At 39.3% G+C, this 17,867-nt stretch overlaps 3 protein-coding genes across 7 annotated transcripts in view; 1 reads left to right on the top strand and 2 right to left on the bottom strand.

Moving 5' to 3' along the window:
* Positions 1–388: 388 nt before the first annotated feature.
* Positions 389–2,694, bottom strand: LOC112170944 (zinc finger protein ZAT9). Of its 2 annotated transcripts, XM_040509685.1 has the most exons (2): positions 2,565–2,694; positions 389–2,363 (listed from the first exon to the last, which is right to left on the bottom strand). In XM_040509685.1, exon 2 carries the CDS (start codon positions 2,319–2,321, stop codon positions 843–845), a length of 1,479 nt encoding a protein of 492 aa, XP_040365619.1. In that variant the 5' UTR covers positions 2,322–2,363; positions 2,565–2,694; the 3' UTR covers positions 389–842. The 2 variants fall into 2 exon arrangements, with proteins under 2 accessions (XP_040365619.1, XP_024163977.1); XM_024308209.2 differs by having other exon boundaries at positions 389–2,596.
* A 1,404-nt stretch (positions 2,695–4,098) lies between these two features.
* LOC112174834 (cytochrome c biogenesis protein CCS1, chloroplastic) lies at positions 4,099–8,303 on the top strand. 4 transcript variants are annotated; one of them, XM_024312651.2, is made up of 9 exons: positions 4,100–4,612; positions 4,965–5,184; positions 5,272–5,383; positions 5,757–6,029; positions 6,241–6,506; positions 7,008–7,164; positions 7,254–7,337; positions 7,783–7,962; positions 8,000–8,303. In XM_024312651.2, exons 1-8 carry the CDS (start codon positions 4,201–4,203, stop codon positions 7,936–7,938), a joined length of 1,680 nt encoding a protein of 559 aa, XP_024168419.1. In that variant the 5' UTR covers positions 4,100–4,200; the 3' UTR covers positions 7,939–7,962; positions 8,000–8,303. The 4 variants fall into 4 exon arrangements, with proteins under 4 accessions (XP_024168421.1, XP_040364833.1, XP_024168419.1 ...); XM_024312653.2 differs by lacking the exon at positions 8,000–8,303 and having other exon boundaries at positions 4,099–4,612; positions 7,721–7,852; XM_024312650.2 differs by having other exon boundaries at positions 7,783–8,303.
* A 219-nt stretch (positions 8,304–8,522) lies between these two features.
* The window catches only part of LOC112170943 (4-hydroxy-3-methylbut-2-enyl diphosphate reductase, chloroplastic), a 31,650-nt gene continuing 22,305 nt past the window's right edge, over positions 8,523–17,867 (bottom strand). Inside the window, exons 4-11 of the mRNA XM_024308208.2 lie at positions 10,591–10,770; positions 10,381–10,512; positions 10,209–10,283; positions 10,014–10,119; positions 9,833–9,927; positions 9,422–9,607; positions 9,217–9,303; positions 8,523–9,119 (exon numbers count right to left, since the gene is read on the bottom strand). Of these exons, the coding sequence (XP_024163976.1) occupies positions 9,048–9,119; positions 9,217–9,303; positions 9,422–9,607; positions 9,833–9,927; positions 10,014–10,119; positions 10,209–10,283; positions 10,381–10,512; positions 10,591–10,770 (933 nt within the window). The 3' untranslated portion in view covers positions 8,523–9,047. The remainder of the gene's footprint in view (positions 9,120–9,216; positions 9,304–9,421; positions 9,608–9,832; positions 9,928–10,013; positions 10,120–10,208; positions 10,284–10,380; positions 10,513–10,590; positions 10,771–17,867) is intronic.

The following is a 17,867-nucleotide window of genomic DNA, read 5'->3' as shown; positions in this document are numbered from 1 at the left end:
TGCAGATCGAATAAAGCACTATCTGGAGACGGACTACCATAGTTCAGCAAAAGGACGTGTGCCTGCAGTTTGTCCCAACTGATCTCAGCACTACAGCAGCCTGCAACTTGGGTACCTCAAGTCGCGGTTGAGGGGGGTGTTGCCCACACCAGATTAACTTGCACTTTAGTTAATCACTGCCAGGTACAAGGCATCACTGCATTGAGCAGTTTAGGAGTTTGTTATTTTTAAGTTCTAGAGATGTGGTTCAAGCTATATACCCAATTGCTATAAAAGCAAGGCATTGTGCCATAATCTCTCTCATCAAGAAAGCTTTAGAGATTTAGAGATCTTTTTGAGATATTTCAATTTTTGATAGTATTCCTGGCCTATTGAGATTCAAGATACATTGGAGAAATATGCTAACTTTCTGAGATATACGTACAGATAAGTACTCAGTGAGATAGAGTTAATATATCCTAGTGTTCTCTTATAATTTCAGAGTGTATGATACTTTATCAGACTACAGAGTAACTACTTAATTGCAAGAGGACGTTGCTCGAGATTCAAGACCAGCTCCAGACTTTATGCCTTGTTCATCCTGTGTGAAAGCTCATTTCAATAATAAAAAACAAAAGAAAAGATGCATTGGCGCCATCTAAAAGAAAGTAAGGTGCGTGACTTTTTTTTTATATCTCATTATGAACCCCGCCATGTATGCATGACTCTTTACATATACAATCTGATCTTAATCATATCCCAAAGTGAAAACACAAGACCAGCAACAAAATGGTTCCTATGCTAGTGTCTTTCACTGCAACAAAAACTAGAAAGAATTATCAAAAACAAAGAACTACTGACTATTATAATTGCAAGAGGACGCTCGGCACATTTATTTCATCTTCATCCTCCATAGATGGAATCTCATTGAGGTCAAATTCAAGCGGCCTACGAGCACTACTCTGCTGACTCGGTTTCGCTGTAGCTCCAGTTGGGCCCTTCCAATGAAGCCTCTTATGACCCCCCAAAGCCTGACCTGTTGGAAAAGTCTTCTTGCATTCTTCGCATTGGTGAGGTACTGTTACATAGAGTTTTTGACGTTCATTCTTATCTTCAGCACCACCGGTTGATATATCAGAATTAGATTGATCTCGATCCATATTATTGTTGTTATTGTACTTCGTATGGCTTGACTTGTGTCCTCCCAAAGCTTGGTAACTTGTGAATTCTTTATTGCAAACACCGCAACTGTGCAATTCAACTTGACGAGGCTCAGGCACATTGTTATCTTTAATAACCCTGTTATGTGCTGAATTGTGCGTGTTGTTGTCGTTCACATCCTTGCAATGGCTTAAGATGTGCGCTCCCAAGGCTTGGTAACCTGAGAATGTTTTATCGCAAACATTGCAGCTGTATGTGCTAACCACTTGAGGAAGAAGAGAATGTTGTTCATTGTGTTGTTCGAAGTTAAATTGGGCATGATCATGATCCTTTGAGTTGATCTTGAGCCGGTAATGGCTTGACATGTGACCTCCCAAAGCTTGGTAACTTGTGAATGTTTTATTGCAAAGCTTGCATCTAAAATCAGAATCAATGTCATTGCAATTGTAACCATAATGATCAGCTGCAGACCATCTTCTTTCATACCCATCATTCAGCCGCCTCCTCTTGCATTCGATTGCAACATACCTGATTTCGATCTGACCATTCTGATAAACCTGGTTATTATTAATCAAATTTCTGCGACTAGCCTCCTCGGCACAGACCTGAGCCAGCATCACAAGACCACTGAACTCCTCCGCTTCTAGTTTCGGATCAACAGTTACTAATTCCAACTTGGGACTCAAATCCAACCCCGAGTTGCCAGCAGTTTCATCAGAGCCAGAGCAATCAGAGGCTGAGGTACCAAGGGCATTCCTTTTCCTCCTTCTAGTGATAGACCAACCTGCAGGTAGAGTCTTGGACAGATCAAAACGCGAACCCGAATCAACCCCATCACATTTGCCATCATCAAACGTAGGCTCATCTGACACAGTGGAAGAAGAGTTGCCGCTGTTATAGCCCGCCCGAGGGGACAGGTTTCCAGTGTGTGACCTCAGGTGTCGAAACAGCGATTTCTTGGAGAGGAAGTTCTTCCCACAAACGAGACAACAAATTGGATCACTGGTACTGGTAGTAGCACTAGTGATGATGGCCTCGCTCTCGCGAAAGTGCATACTCTTGTGACCTCCCAAGGCTTGGCCGGACCGAAATCCCTTGTGGCAAATATCACATATGTGATTCAATGGAGGAGAAACTTCACGGTGCTGGGCTTGCTCTAAAGCCTCCGGCGGAGTTGGCATCTTAGTGGGTTGTTGTAGATCAATGGAGTTGGGAAGAAGCACCTGAGTTTCTTTGTGATCAGTATCCATGAGAGTGAGAGATATGGCTACTGGGTTATACGACTCCTACCAAAGAGAGTGGGATTTTACAATTGAAACTAAGAAGAACGACGAAGGCGAAGTAGAAGAGTAGAACTGAGGAGAGAGTGAGGTAATATATATAGAATCATCATGTTACTGTGAATCCACTTCATAATTGAGTACCTTAGCGAATTGGGATTCCCTATTTGATTAGGGTTAGGAACGATGCACCGCCATTCCGGAGAAAGATGTCCTTATTTGACTTGGAATTGACTCACCAGAGTCGGTCAAAATATATTGAAGCCTTTCCTGATGCGGCTGGTGTTTCCATTACCGCCTTTTTAAGAAACTGGGCTGTATTCATATAAGGCGTAATGAAGAAATTATTATAACGTATCAATAAAGGCCCAAAATAAATTTGAAAATTCAAAATTTAATCAAAGTCAAACTCAAAATATATCAACATAGAATATAATTCAGGTACACTCAATCCGTGATAAATACCATTAATACTAAAAGGCCCAAAATAAATTTGAAAATTCAAAATTTAATCAAAGTCAAACTCAAAATATATCAACATAGAATATAATTCAGGTACACTCAATCCGTGATAAATACCATTAATACTAAAAAGCTTTTAGAAGCGAGTCTATAGACCCCACTAGCCCAACTTCGTTTTTACATGTAAAGTCATTTGTTGAGCACCCAATTTTGATACACAATTGCATCCAATTGTGATACACAATTGTGAAAAAAAAACATAGAGAAGAAATCTCAACAAGCAATAGACCTGGTTACCAATTCCTCATAAAAATTATGATTCAAGTTTGTCAACAATTTGTAGATTAGTTTTAAATAAGACCTAGGTCTAAGATGTCCAGGCCTAGACCTGATCCTTTAGAAGGGCATCAAAAGGACGACAGTCACCGTCATCAGCCCCACACACAAAAACTTGGAGCCAAACATAGACCAAAACCCGAAAACCATAGACCAGGCCCAAAGAAATATAATCGTAATTTGTTCTCTCTTTTAGACTTTGAGTTTAAAAAATGAATATGATTTAGGGTTCAAGGTTAGGGTTTCATTTTCTCTCTCTCTCTCTCATTTTTTTTTTTTTTTTTGGTTTTTTGAGGGCGTGGAGATGCATCCATTATTACCATGCACATTTACGATCCTAAACTTTAGGCTATAAACTGGTACACCCAATTTATACTATTTTTAATTGATACCACATAAAACTAACTCAATTTATATAGAAACAAAACACAATATTACTATACAATCATTAGGAATCACAACTGAAAGACATTACTAATCTTAATTCAAAAACAACTACCCTTAGACAACTAATATATGTATCCACTAGAAATCATTTTGGAAGATTTGGAGGGACAATTTGGCTTCCAAAATTCTTATAAATGAAACCAATGATATTGAAACCTAACTTCGAGAGTTACAGAGTTTTCAAGGAGACTTTATGGTGAACAAATTAGCTCATTTAAACTAAAATTAGAGTTTTGCATATATACTCATTATTTTCACTTCTCATCCTGCCATTAATAAGTTGTGATCAAATTACTCACTGTTACGATGAGTCCATAGAAAAAAATATCCAACAGAGAATAAATATCTCAGAGGACCCCACACAATATAACAAAAATGCAAAAAAGAAAAAAAAACAAACCAAAAAATTTAAAATTATCCCTTGCAGGATAAACTAACAAAACTGCAGGTCGTTACACGCCAGTCCCTCAAATGACAGTTGATCTCTGGAACAGATAACACCCCCCACCAGCTTTCCCAAACTCTCCATTCTACAATGGAGGCTCTAAACCCCACCATAACCCCCAAACCATGTCTACCCAGAACCTCTTTCCTCAAGTCCCATCTCTTCAACTCCACCTTCAAACCCACATTCTGTCCCCACAATTCTCAGTTCTTCAAAAGGACACCTCTCTCACTCTCGGTCACCTGTACGCTGAAGACCCCTCAAGAAAACAAGAACAAGAAAAGCAACAACATAAGCAAGAAGATTATACTCTCCGAAGGAGCGCCGCCGCCGTTGGAGGAGAAGGGTGGCGGCGCCACCGGAGGGGACAAAGCTCCGACCAAGTCAGGGAGTGGGGTGATGGGTTCGATGAAGAGGCTGCCGAGGAAGATTTTGTCGGCTTTGTCTTATCTGCCTTTGGCTATTGGAGAAATGTTTGTCATTGCTGGTCTCATGGCTCTCGGTATGTTAAGTTTTGGTTTTTAACCTCTTAAACTTGGTTTGCAGTTGCTTACATTATGTCTAACTAAGTTAGTATACGAAAGATGTTTCCTTGGTTTGTTATTGTCAGGTGGAAAGGTAATTCATTTATTTCAGAGGTGTTATAGTTACATTATGAATGTATAGATGACAAGCATTCTCAATTAATCCTCTTCTTAATGCTCCTAATGATACCCTATTTTAAGAGAAAATTTGAGAATCATGGTTTCAATACTTCATAGTGTGTGTTAGATGAGTAATAAAGAGAGTTTGTTTTTTCCCTACCTTCATGTGAGATTGTAGTTAGGCCTTATGTGGATGTGATGCCTGTGCAGGAACTTTCATTGATCAAGGTGAGGCCCCAGATCATTATTTCGATAAATACCCTGAAAGTAATCCTATATTGGGAATTTTCACTTGGAGATGGGTTTTGGCCCTTGGGTTTGATCATATGTACTCATCTCCCATTTTCCTTGCAACATTGGCTCTCCTGGCTGCATCACTAATGGCCTGCACTTACACAACACAGATACCTCTAGTCAAGGTTGCAAGAAGGTTTGATTGCTTTATCCAATTCTTTCATAATTCCTAAAACTGAGTTGGGAGTGTTCTTTTAACGTACGCATTAATTGGGGAAAACAGATGGAGTTTCTTGCAGTCTTCTGAGGCCATCCAGAAGCAGGAGTTTTCAGAGGCTTTGCCAAGAGCTTCTGTTCAAGACTTGGGTGTTATTCTTATGGGAGCTGGATATGAGGTATATTCTTTCATATTCTTGAATTTGTTTCTCTTTTGAAATTTTTAAGCATCATTAGATGACAATTGCTCAATTGGTCTGGGGTATATTATCTGAAAACAATGTCACAGAGATACTGCCATCATATGGTAATTTCTACTTATATGCAGTAGGATACCTTGAAAATTTAAAATTTACTGAAATTTTATTATTGCTAGCTGTGAGAATAATGCAAAATGAGATATAATAATTAATCCATATGGGTTATCTGTCTCATTACTGCTGATAGTTTACTGACATACTCTACATTGATATTGGATATCACCTTGCATAGGTTATTACCACCTCCTCGTCTACAGCTACCTGTTAATTGTGAGTAGTTTCATCCTTATAGGTATTCTTGAAGGGACCTTCTTTATATGCCTTTAGGGGGTTGGCTGGACGATTTGCCCCTATTGGAGTACATTTAGCAATGCTGCTGATAATGGTAGGTGGAACTCTTAGTGCAACTGGGAGCTTCAAAGGAGCAGTAACAGTTCCACAGGGTTTGAATTTTGTTGTAGGAGATGTTTTAGGCCCATCTGGGTTTCTGTCTACTCCAACCGATGCTTTCAACACTGAGGTTCATGTAAACAAGTTCTACATGACCTATTTTGACAGTGGAGAGGTGAACAATTTGTCTTTTGCTGAGAAGTAAAGTTGGTGATCAGATCAAAAGGCTTGCTTAAGATGTGTTCCATTTTTTATCCTTTCTGCCTCTTTAGTTTGGGAATATTCTGTTTATAACTATTATAATGAAAAATTGATGTCTTAGTTTTATTGCTCCTGACTGCTACATGCAAGGTTTTTTCACCATTTCACCCTGGTTTCTGTTACAGGTATCACAATTTTATACTGATCTTTCACTTATGGACTTAGACGGGAAGGAGGTGCTGAGGAAAACAATCAGTGTAAATAACCCTTTAAGGTATGGAGGGATCACCATATACCAGACAGATTGGAGTATTTCAGCACTGCAATTGATCAAGGATAATGAAGGGCCTTTTAATTTGGCTGTGGCACCTCTTCAGATCAATGGAGACAAGAAGCTTTACGGAACCTTCTTACCTGTTGGAGATGTTGATGCTCCTAATGTTAAGGGAATGTATGTGATCCTCTTACAACTGTTGCCTTCTCTAATAGCACATTTGAAATGAATTTAGAAGGGCTTTTTTTTTTTTTTTTTTTTTTTTTTTAACCCCACCCCTCTCCACCCTTGATAGGGCTCGAACAACATGACCTCCCAAATGGGAAGCCATTGTCTTACCACCCCCACCAAACACACGCACCCAAATGAATTTGGACGGTTAACTTCCACTTGTTTTCTTCTTGATGTTTTAGACAACTACCTAAGGCTTTTAGATTAAGACTCTTCTAGAGGTTAATTCATTTCCACCACCCTTCACCCTGGAAAACGGAAATAAAAGGGAGTACTGTCGAGAAGATTTATTTGGCAGTGTTTTGGGTTATCTAAAGTGTTTTGGCTTCAGTAAATTGAAGTGTATAAAATGATAGCTTTTCAAGTTACAACATCACTCACCATTATTGCTAATAGGTTGTTCTCAGTTGTTACTTATGTACACTAATTTTTCCTTCAAAATTTCAGATCAATGCTTTTGCGAGATCTACAATCAATTGTCCTGTATGATCAAGAAGGGAAATTTGTTGGAGTTCGACGACCAAGTTCCAAGCTTCCAATTGAAATCGATGGCTCCAAAATTACTATTGTAGATGCAATTGGGAGTAGCGGTCTTGCCCTGAAGGTGATGACTAAAAATTTGTTGTACAAAACCCTATAGAACTTTCTTGACCTCCATTCATTGAGCCTTGAAACTAAAATTTTCCTTATCAGACTGACCCGGGAGTGCCGGTTGTATATGCTGGATTCGGTGCTCTAATGCTCACAACTTGCATCAGTTTTCTATCTCATTCACAGGTGAGAATTTACATCGTATAAAATGTTTGTTTATAAACTTGAAACATGTACACCAGTTCTGCTGAAGGTTCAACTATATTACATTTGGTTTCAAAACTTAGGCCACTCATTATTTATATGCGTCATTGATTACAATATGCTTTTCATTGTTGCATTTAATTTTGTCTCAATAAATTGATTTGCTTCAAGAACTTCTCCTTATGTTTTATAAACAAAATTATCTGTAATTTTTCTGGAATCTTGTGCACTTCACCTGGTGGTTGATATATACTATAATTGGTGCTAAACATCCATTTCCAGCATGAATAACCTTTTCAATTTAAGAGTGCCTTGATGTTATGTTGGTATTGGTTTCTGTGATTTGTTATAAGTATTGTTGCCAGTATTCATCTGCTTGCCTAAAGTAGCCATTCATTTGTTGCTTGTTCTCCTCTGCTCGACAAAGATATGGGCCTTACAAGATGGAACAGCAGTGGTCGTAGGAGGAAAAACTAATCGAGCAAAGGGTGAATTTCCAGAAGAGATGAATCGCTTGCTTGATCGGGTTCCTGAATTGATTGATTCATCTCTTTCCAAGCAATCTGATAGCACTAGTGGCTAGTCTGAATTCTGAAGAAAATGCCAGATACCACTTTAAATGATTGTCCACTCCAAACAAGGATATACATCAAACTATTTTTTATCCAGAACAGAATGGAGGAGCAGTTTATTTACCTTTCTTCATCCAAAACTATTTTTTGAAGCAGAATTCAACACATAGGCAAAGCAGAGCAGTTGAATTTGATTTTCTGGATGTATACATAGAAGCATTATATACCCTTGGCCTTGTGCTTTCTGGTATAAAGTCCAAGTCGTAAGAACATTTCTCTTATCTATGTACAGTTGTTTCTCCACCATTAGAACTTGTCATACATATATGTAACAGCTATATATTATAGTATTGGAAAATTGTAACATTCTTTTACACTGGTTTGGCTAGCACTCTTTCTTTGTTTCTTTAGCATCACATCATTTCAATCGACAGACCATGAATTATTTCAAAATTTTCCTTTGGAGGGCAAAGATGAGAATGAAGTCCTAATTTAAACTTTGAACAAGATGAACTTGATTCAGTTAACCAAATACTTTAGACAATAAATTAGTACTGTGAAATATGTCGAGTCTTTCTTTCTTAAAGAAAAGAAGAAAATAAGGCTGCTTTATTAATGGAACAGAGAACCGAGTACATGCCGTGACGGCAGATCCTAGCATGAAAAAACTGACGAGAACCAAGTAGATGTACAGCAGAACAATGACAGTAAGACGAACTAAAGTAATACGACAGAACAACAACCTTCAAACACATTGGAGAAAGGGAGCCAGCTGCCTAAAAGGCGCCACAGCGAACTCAGGAAAGGAGGACCACCAAGATTTTTCATCATGAGCAGTTACATTCTCAATATATGGAGAGATAGACAGTTGCCCCATTGCAACTTTAAGTACAAAACTACCAATGAACACCACTAGATGATGAAGAGAGAAGATGAACAACATATATGGAATCCGTCTCTAGCCAAAGATGATGCCATTTCCGGACCCAAACAAGCTCAACGGCCTCAATTACCACAAGGATCTCAGCAGCAATCAAACTCACAAACATCGAGGGAAATGCAAACACGCACATAAAATGGCCATTAGAATCACGAAGAACTATGTCTAGTCATGCCCAACCTACATTATGAGTAGTTGCAGGGCCTCTTTACGCTTGATATCAAACACCTTGATAAGGGCGTCTTCAACAACCTAGAAAATATGAAGATAAAATGATTTAGGAAATTTCACGTACTTGCAGTGACAGCACTTCAAAGTCTGGAGCATCATCCACAACGAGGAAAAATACCTTATTCGGAGTAGAGGCACCAGATGTCACACCAATAGTCACAGGACCCTCAGGCAGCCAGTTTTCGTTCTCAACCAACTCGCCGTGCTATAACAAATATGTAATAAACAAATTACAACAGGCGCAAGAGCCACGGAAAAATAGAACTGAATCTGATCTTTTAATCCAGAACAAAAAATAGAACATCATGTCTCCAAAAACTCACTTTGAGTTTATAAGCTATTCGGTTTCCAGGGCCTATTCTCTCCTCACTATCAATCCAATACGAGGGAATTCCGCGAAGTTCCGCCATCTCTTGTAGGTGAGAGGTGTTATCTGAGTTCCACCCTCCAACAACTAATATAAAATCCAGCTTTTCCTCAACTAGCTTGAGCATTGCATCTTGTCGCTCCTGTCAGAAAAACAGGCATAACACCTTTTAAGTCTTATAATAGCATTTTAAAAAAAATCGTATGCATAGCTCTATGATGAAGACACTGCTTTCAAGCTAATCTGTAAACAAGCTAGATAGTGAAAGAAAAGTTATGTACACAATGTTTAACAACATACAAACTTTGGATAAACCCAACTAGCTAGAAATCAGACAAGAAAGACCATAAACTAAGAAAGAACTTACCTGAGTCGCATAACATATTGTGTTGAAGCTCACAAAGTGGTCATTGATATTCTCCACTCCATACTTGCGCATCATTGTATTCTCTACTAGTTTTCCTGTTGGATTAATATTGTTATGAAGTTAAAGCTAGTATGCAACTAATCATTTGTTCTCGAAGATGAACCAACATTATAAAACTAACCAATGCTGTCTGTCTCAGTCATGAGCATTGTAGTCTGATTTGCAATCCCACATTTAACCAGATCTTTGTCCGGATCGAACCCCGATGAAATTGCTTTCTTAAATTTCTGCATTCAAAGCCAATAAAACAGTAACACCCTACATGAACCCCAAAATAGCAGCAAAGTTCATGCAAGCAAGAACAACAAAATTGCACCTCCTGAAATGCCTCTTTAGTTGAGCTAGACCCATTAAGTTCACCACCAAGAATATAGTCACACACATACGATGCCTGTAACAAAAATCAAAGTTGTACCTTCACTAACAGAAAGAAAGCTGAAAGTTTTGATAATGCCAACAGGTATTGACAAAGTACAAAAAACTTATACCTCATCCATATTTTTCACAGTAACGTATTTTCCAGCATATGAAGCAGTTGCTACAGCTTCCTCATGATCATATACACCATGAATAATTGAAGTGTACTCCCCTTTCTTGTGCTTCTCTACAGTATTCCAAACCTTCATACAACAAAGAGACCCAGATGACATTACCAGACCCCATTTTTATTTTTCACTTTTGAGGGGAAAAAAAACTACCTTTGAAACCCAAGGGCAGGTAGTGTCCACAATTTGAACATTTTTGTCACTCAAGATGAGCATCTCATCCACTGTAGCTCCAAAGGCAGGTAAAATGACCACATCACCCTTGTCCACTACCTCAAATTGCTTCCTCCCTTCCTCTTTCGGGACCCTCTTCACCTCCATCTCGTCCAACCGCTGCCAATATTCATCTTAATTTAATTTATTATCCAAGTAATGATAACTGAGAGGGGGATTAACAATGAAGTTAACAATGAAATCGATCGAAATCCCTAAAAAAGAAATTAACAACGAAAGTTATGTATTAAGAGTCAATTAATGAGATTCGAAGCCAAATGGTGTGTTTGCCTTATCTGGGCTCTACTTTGGATTAGTCTGCCGGGCCTAAAGAACAGAAGATTTTGTATTTGGGATCCTGGAGGAATTATTTTGATCAAGTATACTTCGTTTTGGAGTGGCCTTTAGTAAAATTATGGCTAACTTAGCCTACACATGCGCTATGGCCTTTGCTAGTAAAATTATAGCTAGATTAGCTTATGCCGTTTTACGCCAGGTTATAGAATATTCCGAAGTATCACAATTGAGTGCATTGACAAAAAGGAGTTTACGTAGTCATGCAGATTCTTGGAATAATTGAGCTTCATTGTACTAGTGGATGGTACTAATTTTCTATCATTCGCTTTGCCCCTGATTTTCAGTACATGCAAGTGCATAGGCATGGGTGTAGGGAGTATGGGGCGAGCTGACCCTTCTCAAATTCTCATTCTAATTGTTGATTGATTGAATATTAGGGTTCCCTGCTGGGCCGGGGGGTAGTGGGCTTGGATCGAGGGTGGAGGTGGGTTTGGGTCGGGATGAGGGGCTGCTTGAGTTTGGGCCGTGTGTAGCTAATGCTGGACTGGAGCTCGATGATGAGGGGTTGCTGGAGATTGGGCCTCTTGGAGTTGAGGGGGCAGATGCTAGACTAGTGGGGCTTGAAGGCCTAAGTGGGGACTGGTGGGCCTGCATCTCCTACTGCAGGTGGCCTGATGCTACAAGAAGCACAATTTTGGGGGTGCGCAAATGGTGCCAGGGTGAATGGAGCTTGGAGAAGCGGCTAAAGCCTAGCTTGGCGGTGATACCTCATGAATTTCATCTTGGTGACCTTGTGGAGATCTCGGTTACTATTGGGAATACTCTGAAGAAGAAGGGTCGCCCTAGGGGTCATAAGAACAAGCCCAAGGTTCATGATGGACAATTGGAAAGCAAGAGGACAAACCTGATGCCGAGGTTGTTGGATGCTGAAGACTCTGAGGCAAGTACTAGCTCGGACCCCAAGGGGAAGGAGCAAGTACTTGTTTAGGGTTCAACCAAATAAGACATTCTGGACTCAAGCCTTTGCAATAGGGGCTATTTCTATATGCTTTTTCTAACACATTTCTAGTTTATATTTATACCACAATTGCATGCTTGGCAGAGATTATACTAGATGAATATTTTTTCCTTAGAGGGTGAGATTATTCTTGCGTAGTTTTAGGCTTGTTGTTCAGCGAGCGTCCCTTTAGATCTTAATGAGTTTAGTTGTGGCTTAGATTGTCCTGGAACATTATGTAAGTTCTGTTAGACTCTGGCATGTTTTCATGGCTTGATTATTAATAAAATCAACCATATTAAAAAAAAAAAAAAAAAACTAAATGCATAATCTCTCTATTTTCAGTTTTATTTGTTCGATGCATTCCTCTTTCAATTTCAATTAATACAAAGGAAATTACATTGATATTCTCCAATAAATCAATCTAAATTAGGTAATTTCTCAAACTAGGTACAAAACAATTATGTAATTATTAAATGATTTTTTTTTCCAATGTAATAGCTATTTATGTTTTGACCCTCCTAGTTGAAATTTCTAGCTACGCCACTATACAGAAAAGTCGACCACTTGTATAGTAAAACTGTAAAAGAATAGAAAAGTAAATACCGTTACATTTATATGCATGAAAGTATTTCAAAACAACTTATTGTCATTGCTTTTTGTTATGTCTTTTTCTTTCCAAACTGGATAATAGTTTCAAATCTTAGTCTTACTCGACTTTTAAAAAAAAAATTCTGGATCCACCTTTGATCACTATTAATTACATTGTGTGCCTTCGTCAAAGTGATTGTGTGTCTTCGTCAAAGTGATTGACGGAGAGGGAAAACATATTGTGTGCCTTCGTCAAAGTGATTGACGGAGAGGGAATCAAGCAATTACCGATTAACATCAATCAGCATGGATTACGAACCAATCAGTAGTTAATGTCATCATTGTAATTGTTCTTTCCATTGTAATTCCTTCCCTATATTAAGGGGTTATGAAATGAAATGAGTAGACCAATTCCAATCTCAATTTACTTTTACACCTTTCCTAATTCAGCTTTTATACTAGCGAACCAGTGTCAGTTGGATTATGACAACAAAAGAATCACAACCTTCAATAAGTTGATAAGCCTACTGCAAGTGGCTGAGAGACAAAATGAGATTCTCTTGAATAACAATGCCAGGCCCACTGGGACAAAGAAAATTCCCGAGGCTAATTATGGCAAAATGAAAGGTGGAAATAACTCCAATGCAAGGGGGTTTAGACGTGCTGATCCCTACCCACGTGGCAACAATGCACCACGTGGAAAGGGACATGGGGATCATGGAAACAAGATGCAAAAGGAAAGAGTTGACAATGAACCATGCTATAGGTGTGGATTCATTGGGCATTGGTACAAGAACTGCCAAGCAAACAACAGAGTAGCAGCCAATTACAAGAGGTATAGAGAGTCTAAAGAACAAGAGGCTCACTATATGGAAGAAGGAGGTCATGACCTAGACGTCAAACTTACAGTTGCAGACTTCAATGGCAAAGAGGAACTTGCTAAGTCAATGGATGCTCTCAATCTTGACTGATCTGCTTTATTCATTTTATTTTCCAAATATAGTTGTGAAGGCATAATGCCTCATTTTTAATTAGACTATTGTTTGGTCTTAAAGTTTATTTTCAATCATGGATTGATGAATAAGATTTATGAACAAGACCTTGATTTGCTTATCGTTGGCTTATTAATAAATTTCGAATTTTATTCTGAAGCACTGAATTTATTCAAATTTATTTCTATACACATATTTACATGGTTCGAAATAGCACTATAAAAATGTAAAGCAATACATCTAGAAAAAAATTATTAGAATGAAAAGAATACCATTCTACGCAAATTGAAATACTCTAAAGAATATGAGTTATATTTTCTAAATACCTCTCATTTATTTGTAGGAATGAATGGAGGAGAACTTGAGTGCTTAGATGATAGTGGAACTACCCACATAATATTAAGAAATAGGCAATTATTCATTGAACTAATAGCCTATAATTCCTCTGTGACTATGATGATTGGATTATCACAACTAATAAAAGGGCGAGGAACTGCCAAATTTTTGCTGCCTAATGGCACAACACTTAAAGTCACAGACGCTCTATATGCACCAAGAGCTAATCGAACCTTGTTAAAGTTTCAAAGCTATTTGTGCCGACGGTTATCATGTAAAAACACACCGTGAGAATGGAACTGAATACCTTGATATTACATCTAATGACTGTGGAAGGAAACACATCTTAGAGAAACTTATGAGTCAATCTAGTGGACTGTACCTCACTACGATTCGGATCATTGAATCCTATACTGTCACCAACAATGAAATGTGGGACACTGACTCATGCAGGCTTTGGCATGACCGCCTAGGGCACCCCGGTCGTGAAATGATGATCCGTATTTTAACGAACTTATATGGACATACCTTCTTTCGAGTGAAAAATAAAATGGGACAAAAATCTGCCACACTGCAAGGTGTCGGTTCTAGGATTGCTCAAATGCAGTCATTGCTTTTCTGAAGTACCAGACGCACTACCTCCCTCCCATTATGCCTCATTGACTATTTTAAAGGCACATCACTCGTTTTGCAAAGCCTGCTCTTTAGCAAAAATAGGATCGAGACCTTCCTATACTAAAGATACAAAACAAAACATTCCATTCTTACAAAGGATACAAAGAGATGTCTGTGGACCTATCCATCCAGAATGCGGACCATTCAAGTACTTTATGGTTCTGGTGGATACTTCGACAATCTGGTCACATGTCGTTTTATTGTCCACAAGAAATGCTGCAATACTCCTAGCACAGATTATACGTTTAAGGGCTCACCACCCTGATCACCCTATCAAGTCTATAAGGCTTGATAATGCTGGAGAGTTTACTTCAAAAGCATTTGATGATTATTGCATATCTATTTAGATCGATGTAGAGCATCCTGTACCCCATGTGCATACACAAAATGGTCTCGCAGAAGCCACCATCAAAAGGCTACAGATGGTGGCTAGGGCATTGGTTATGCGCACCAACCTACCTATATCTGCATGGGGTTATGCAATATTGCACGCAGCTTTACTTATTCGTTTAAGACCCACAGCTAGCTAACCATTTTCTGCGTACCAGTTGGTAACTGGATATGAGCCTGACACTTCACACTTACGCATATTTGGTTGAGCAGTATATGTGCCTATTGCACCCCCACAACGCACCAAAATGGGTCCTCAGAGACGATTAAGTATTTATGTTGGATATAAATTCCCAACATTTATCCGCTATTTGGAACCCTTGACAGGCGATCTCTCTACCGCTAGATTTGCGGATTGTCACTTTGATGAGACAGTCTTCCCATCGTTAAGGGGAGATAGGAAAAAGGATTTTCCAAGGGAACGACAGGAATTGTCGTGATTTGTTCCCACTCTGTCTCATTTTGATCCCTGCACTTCACAATGTGAAAGTGAAGTGAGAAGAATAATCGATTTTCAGAACGTAGCAGATTCGATGCCTGATGCGTTTACTGATATCGTAAAAGTGACGAGATCACATATACCAGCTGCAAATGTGCCTGCAAGGTTAGAAGTCCCCAACAAGGGGCACAGTGCCGCAGATAGAGGCACTGCAACCGCACTTAGTGGAGGTGTGGTTGAGGCCGTGGCTCCCTAAGGAAGAGGGGGAGGTCACTTGGTTCGATTGACACTCACCCAAGGAAGAAGAGGGTGAGTAAGGCACAAACCAATCATCAATGTATAGAATCCCTCTCATGAGATTGTCTCTGATTATAGTTATGTCCATGAATCAATACTGGAGGACGCTCCGATGTTTAAAATGATTCCAGAGAACAAAGAAATCTCAGAGGATTATGAGAGTGCGTATGAGTTGATAGAAAGATCTTCCATACACATTGATGATATATATACTGTTGCTCAAGGAATTATAGAGCACGATGATATCGAACCACGCTCTGTTGAAAAATGTCAACAAAGAGCAGATTGGCCTAAATGGAAAGAATCAATCCAGGTAGAATTAGATTCTCTGACAAACAGATAGGTATTTGGTCAAGTAGTGCTAACCCCACCAAGTGTAAAGCCTGTAGGACATAAATGAGTTTTTGTCAGAAAGCGTAATGAGAAGAATGAAGTCCTGAGGTACAAGGCTCACCTTGTGGCGCAAGGTTTCTCACAATGCCTTGGAATTGACTACGAGGAGACATACTCTCCCGTAATGGACGTTATAACGTTCCACTACTTAGTTAGCTTAGTAATTTCCGAAGGATTGGAAATGCAGCTCATGGATGTGGTTACTACATATCTCTATGGGGATCTAGATTCAGAGATATATATGAAAAGTGCCTGATGGCCTTGCATTACCCAAGTCAAGTGACTCTAAACCACGGAGTGCGTTTGCAATTACGTTAAAACGCTCACTTTAGGGATTGAAACAATCCAGGCGGATGTGGTATACCCGTCTAAGTGACTACTTGATTGGGAAGGGATATAAGAATGATGAAGTATGCCCCTGCGTATTCATAAAGAAAACAAGTTCCGGATTTGCAATTGTAGCTGTATATGTCGATGATATGAACATAATAGGTACTCTTGATGAAACAAGAGAAACCGTGAGCTACTTGAAATCCGAATTTGAGATGAAAGATCTTGGGAAAACTCGATTCTCTCTAGGCCTTGAACTAGAACACCGAGTTCGTGGAATACTAATCCACCAGTCTGCGTATGTCCAAAAGTCAGGCGAAATAACATGGACAAAGCACATCCTACTAGCACTCCCATGATCGGTCGAAGTTTGGATGCAAGGAAAGATCCATTTCGTCCAAAGGAAGATGACGAAAAGGTGTTGGGAGCTGAAATTCCCTATCTAAGTGCAATAGGCGCATTATTGTACTTAGCCCAATTTACTCGACCAGACATTGCATTCTTAGTGAACTTGTTAGCTAGATTTAGCTCAGCGCCAACGCAGCATCACTGGAATGGTATCAAGAACATCTTCGATACCTAAAAGGGACCATTGACTTGGGACTGTTCTTTCCCTACAGAGAGACAAGAGGGACCGCATATGGAACTGCAATCCCTAAAGAAAAGGTTGATGGCGAAAGCGCCACTCACTACACTGAAACACCAAATGACGTTTTGGTTGGTTTTGCTGATACTGGGTACCTCTATGACCCACATAAAGGTCGTTCCCAAAATGGTTATGTACTCACCATTGGGAACACGGCGATATCTTGGAGATCAACCAAGCAAACCCTTGTGGCTACCTCCTCGAACCACTCAGAGATCATTGCTCTACTTGAGATGGTTCATGAGTATATATGGTTAAGAGCTATCATTATACATATTCGAGGGACTAGTGGTTTGAGTTCTACCACTGAAGAGACTACTTGCATTTACGAACACAATGCAGCTTGCATCGAACAGATGAAGCTAGGTTATATTAAGGGTGATAACACAAAACACATATCGCCAAAGTTGTCCTACAATCAGCAACAACAGACTCTCCTCAAGATTCAAATGAATCAAGTAAGGTCTGAGGAGAATGTGGCAGATTTGTTCACCAAATCATTGCCTAAGGACACATTTGAGAAACATGTGAAAGACATAGGAATGCGAAGACTTTCCAAGCTCCCTAGATTAATGTAAGTATCAGGGGGAGGTGTAGATGTCAGGGGGAGTCTAACACACATATGTCATACTCAAATGTAAAAGGTGCGTTGTGCTCTTTTCCTTCGACCAAGGTGTATTTTTGTCCCACAGGGTTTTTATTGTTACTTGGCAAGGTTTTTAGTGAGGCAACAACTCATGCACCATTTCGTCTTTGACTTGGCACAAGGGGGAGTGTTAAAGGAAAAACATATTGTGTGCCTTCATCAAAGTGATTGACGGAGAGAGAATCAAG

The sequence above is a fragment of the Rosa chinensis genome, chromosome 6 (assembly GCF_002994745.2).
Source record: "Rosa chinensis cultivar Old Blush chromosome 6, RchiOBHm-V2, whole genome shotgun sequence".
NCBI lineage: Eukaryota > Viridiplantae > Streptophyta > Magnoliopsida > Rosales > Rosaceae > Rosa > Rosa chinensis.
This window is presented reverse-complemented; position numbering and strand designations above follow the sequence as displayed.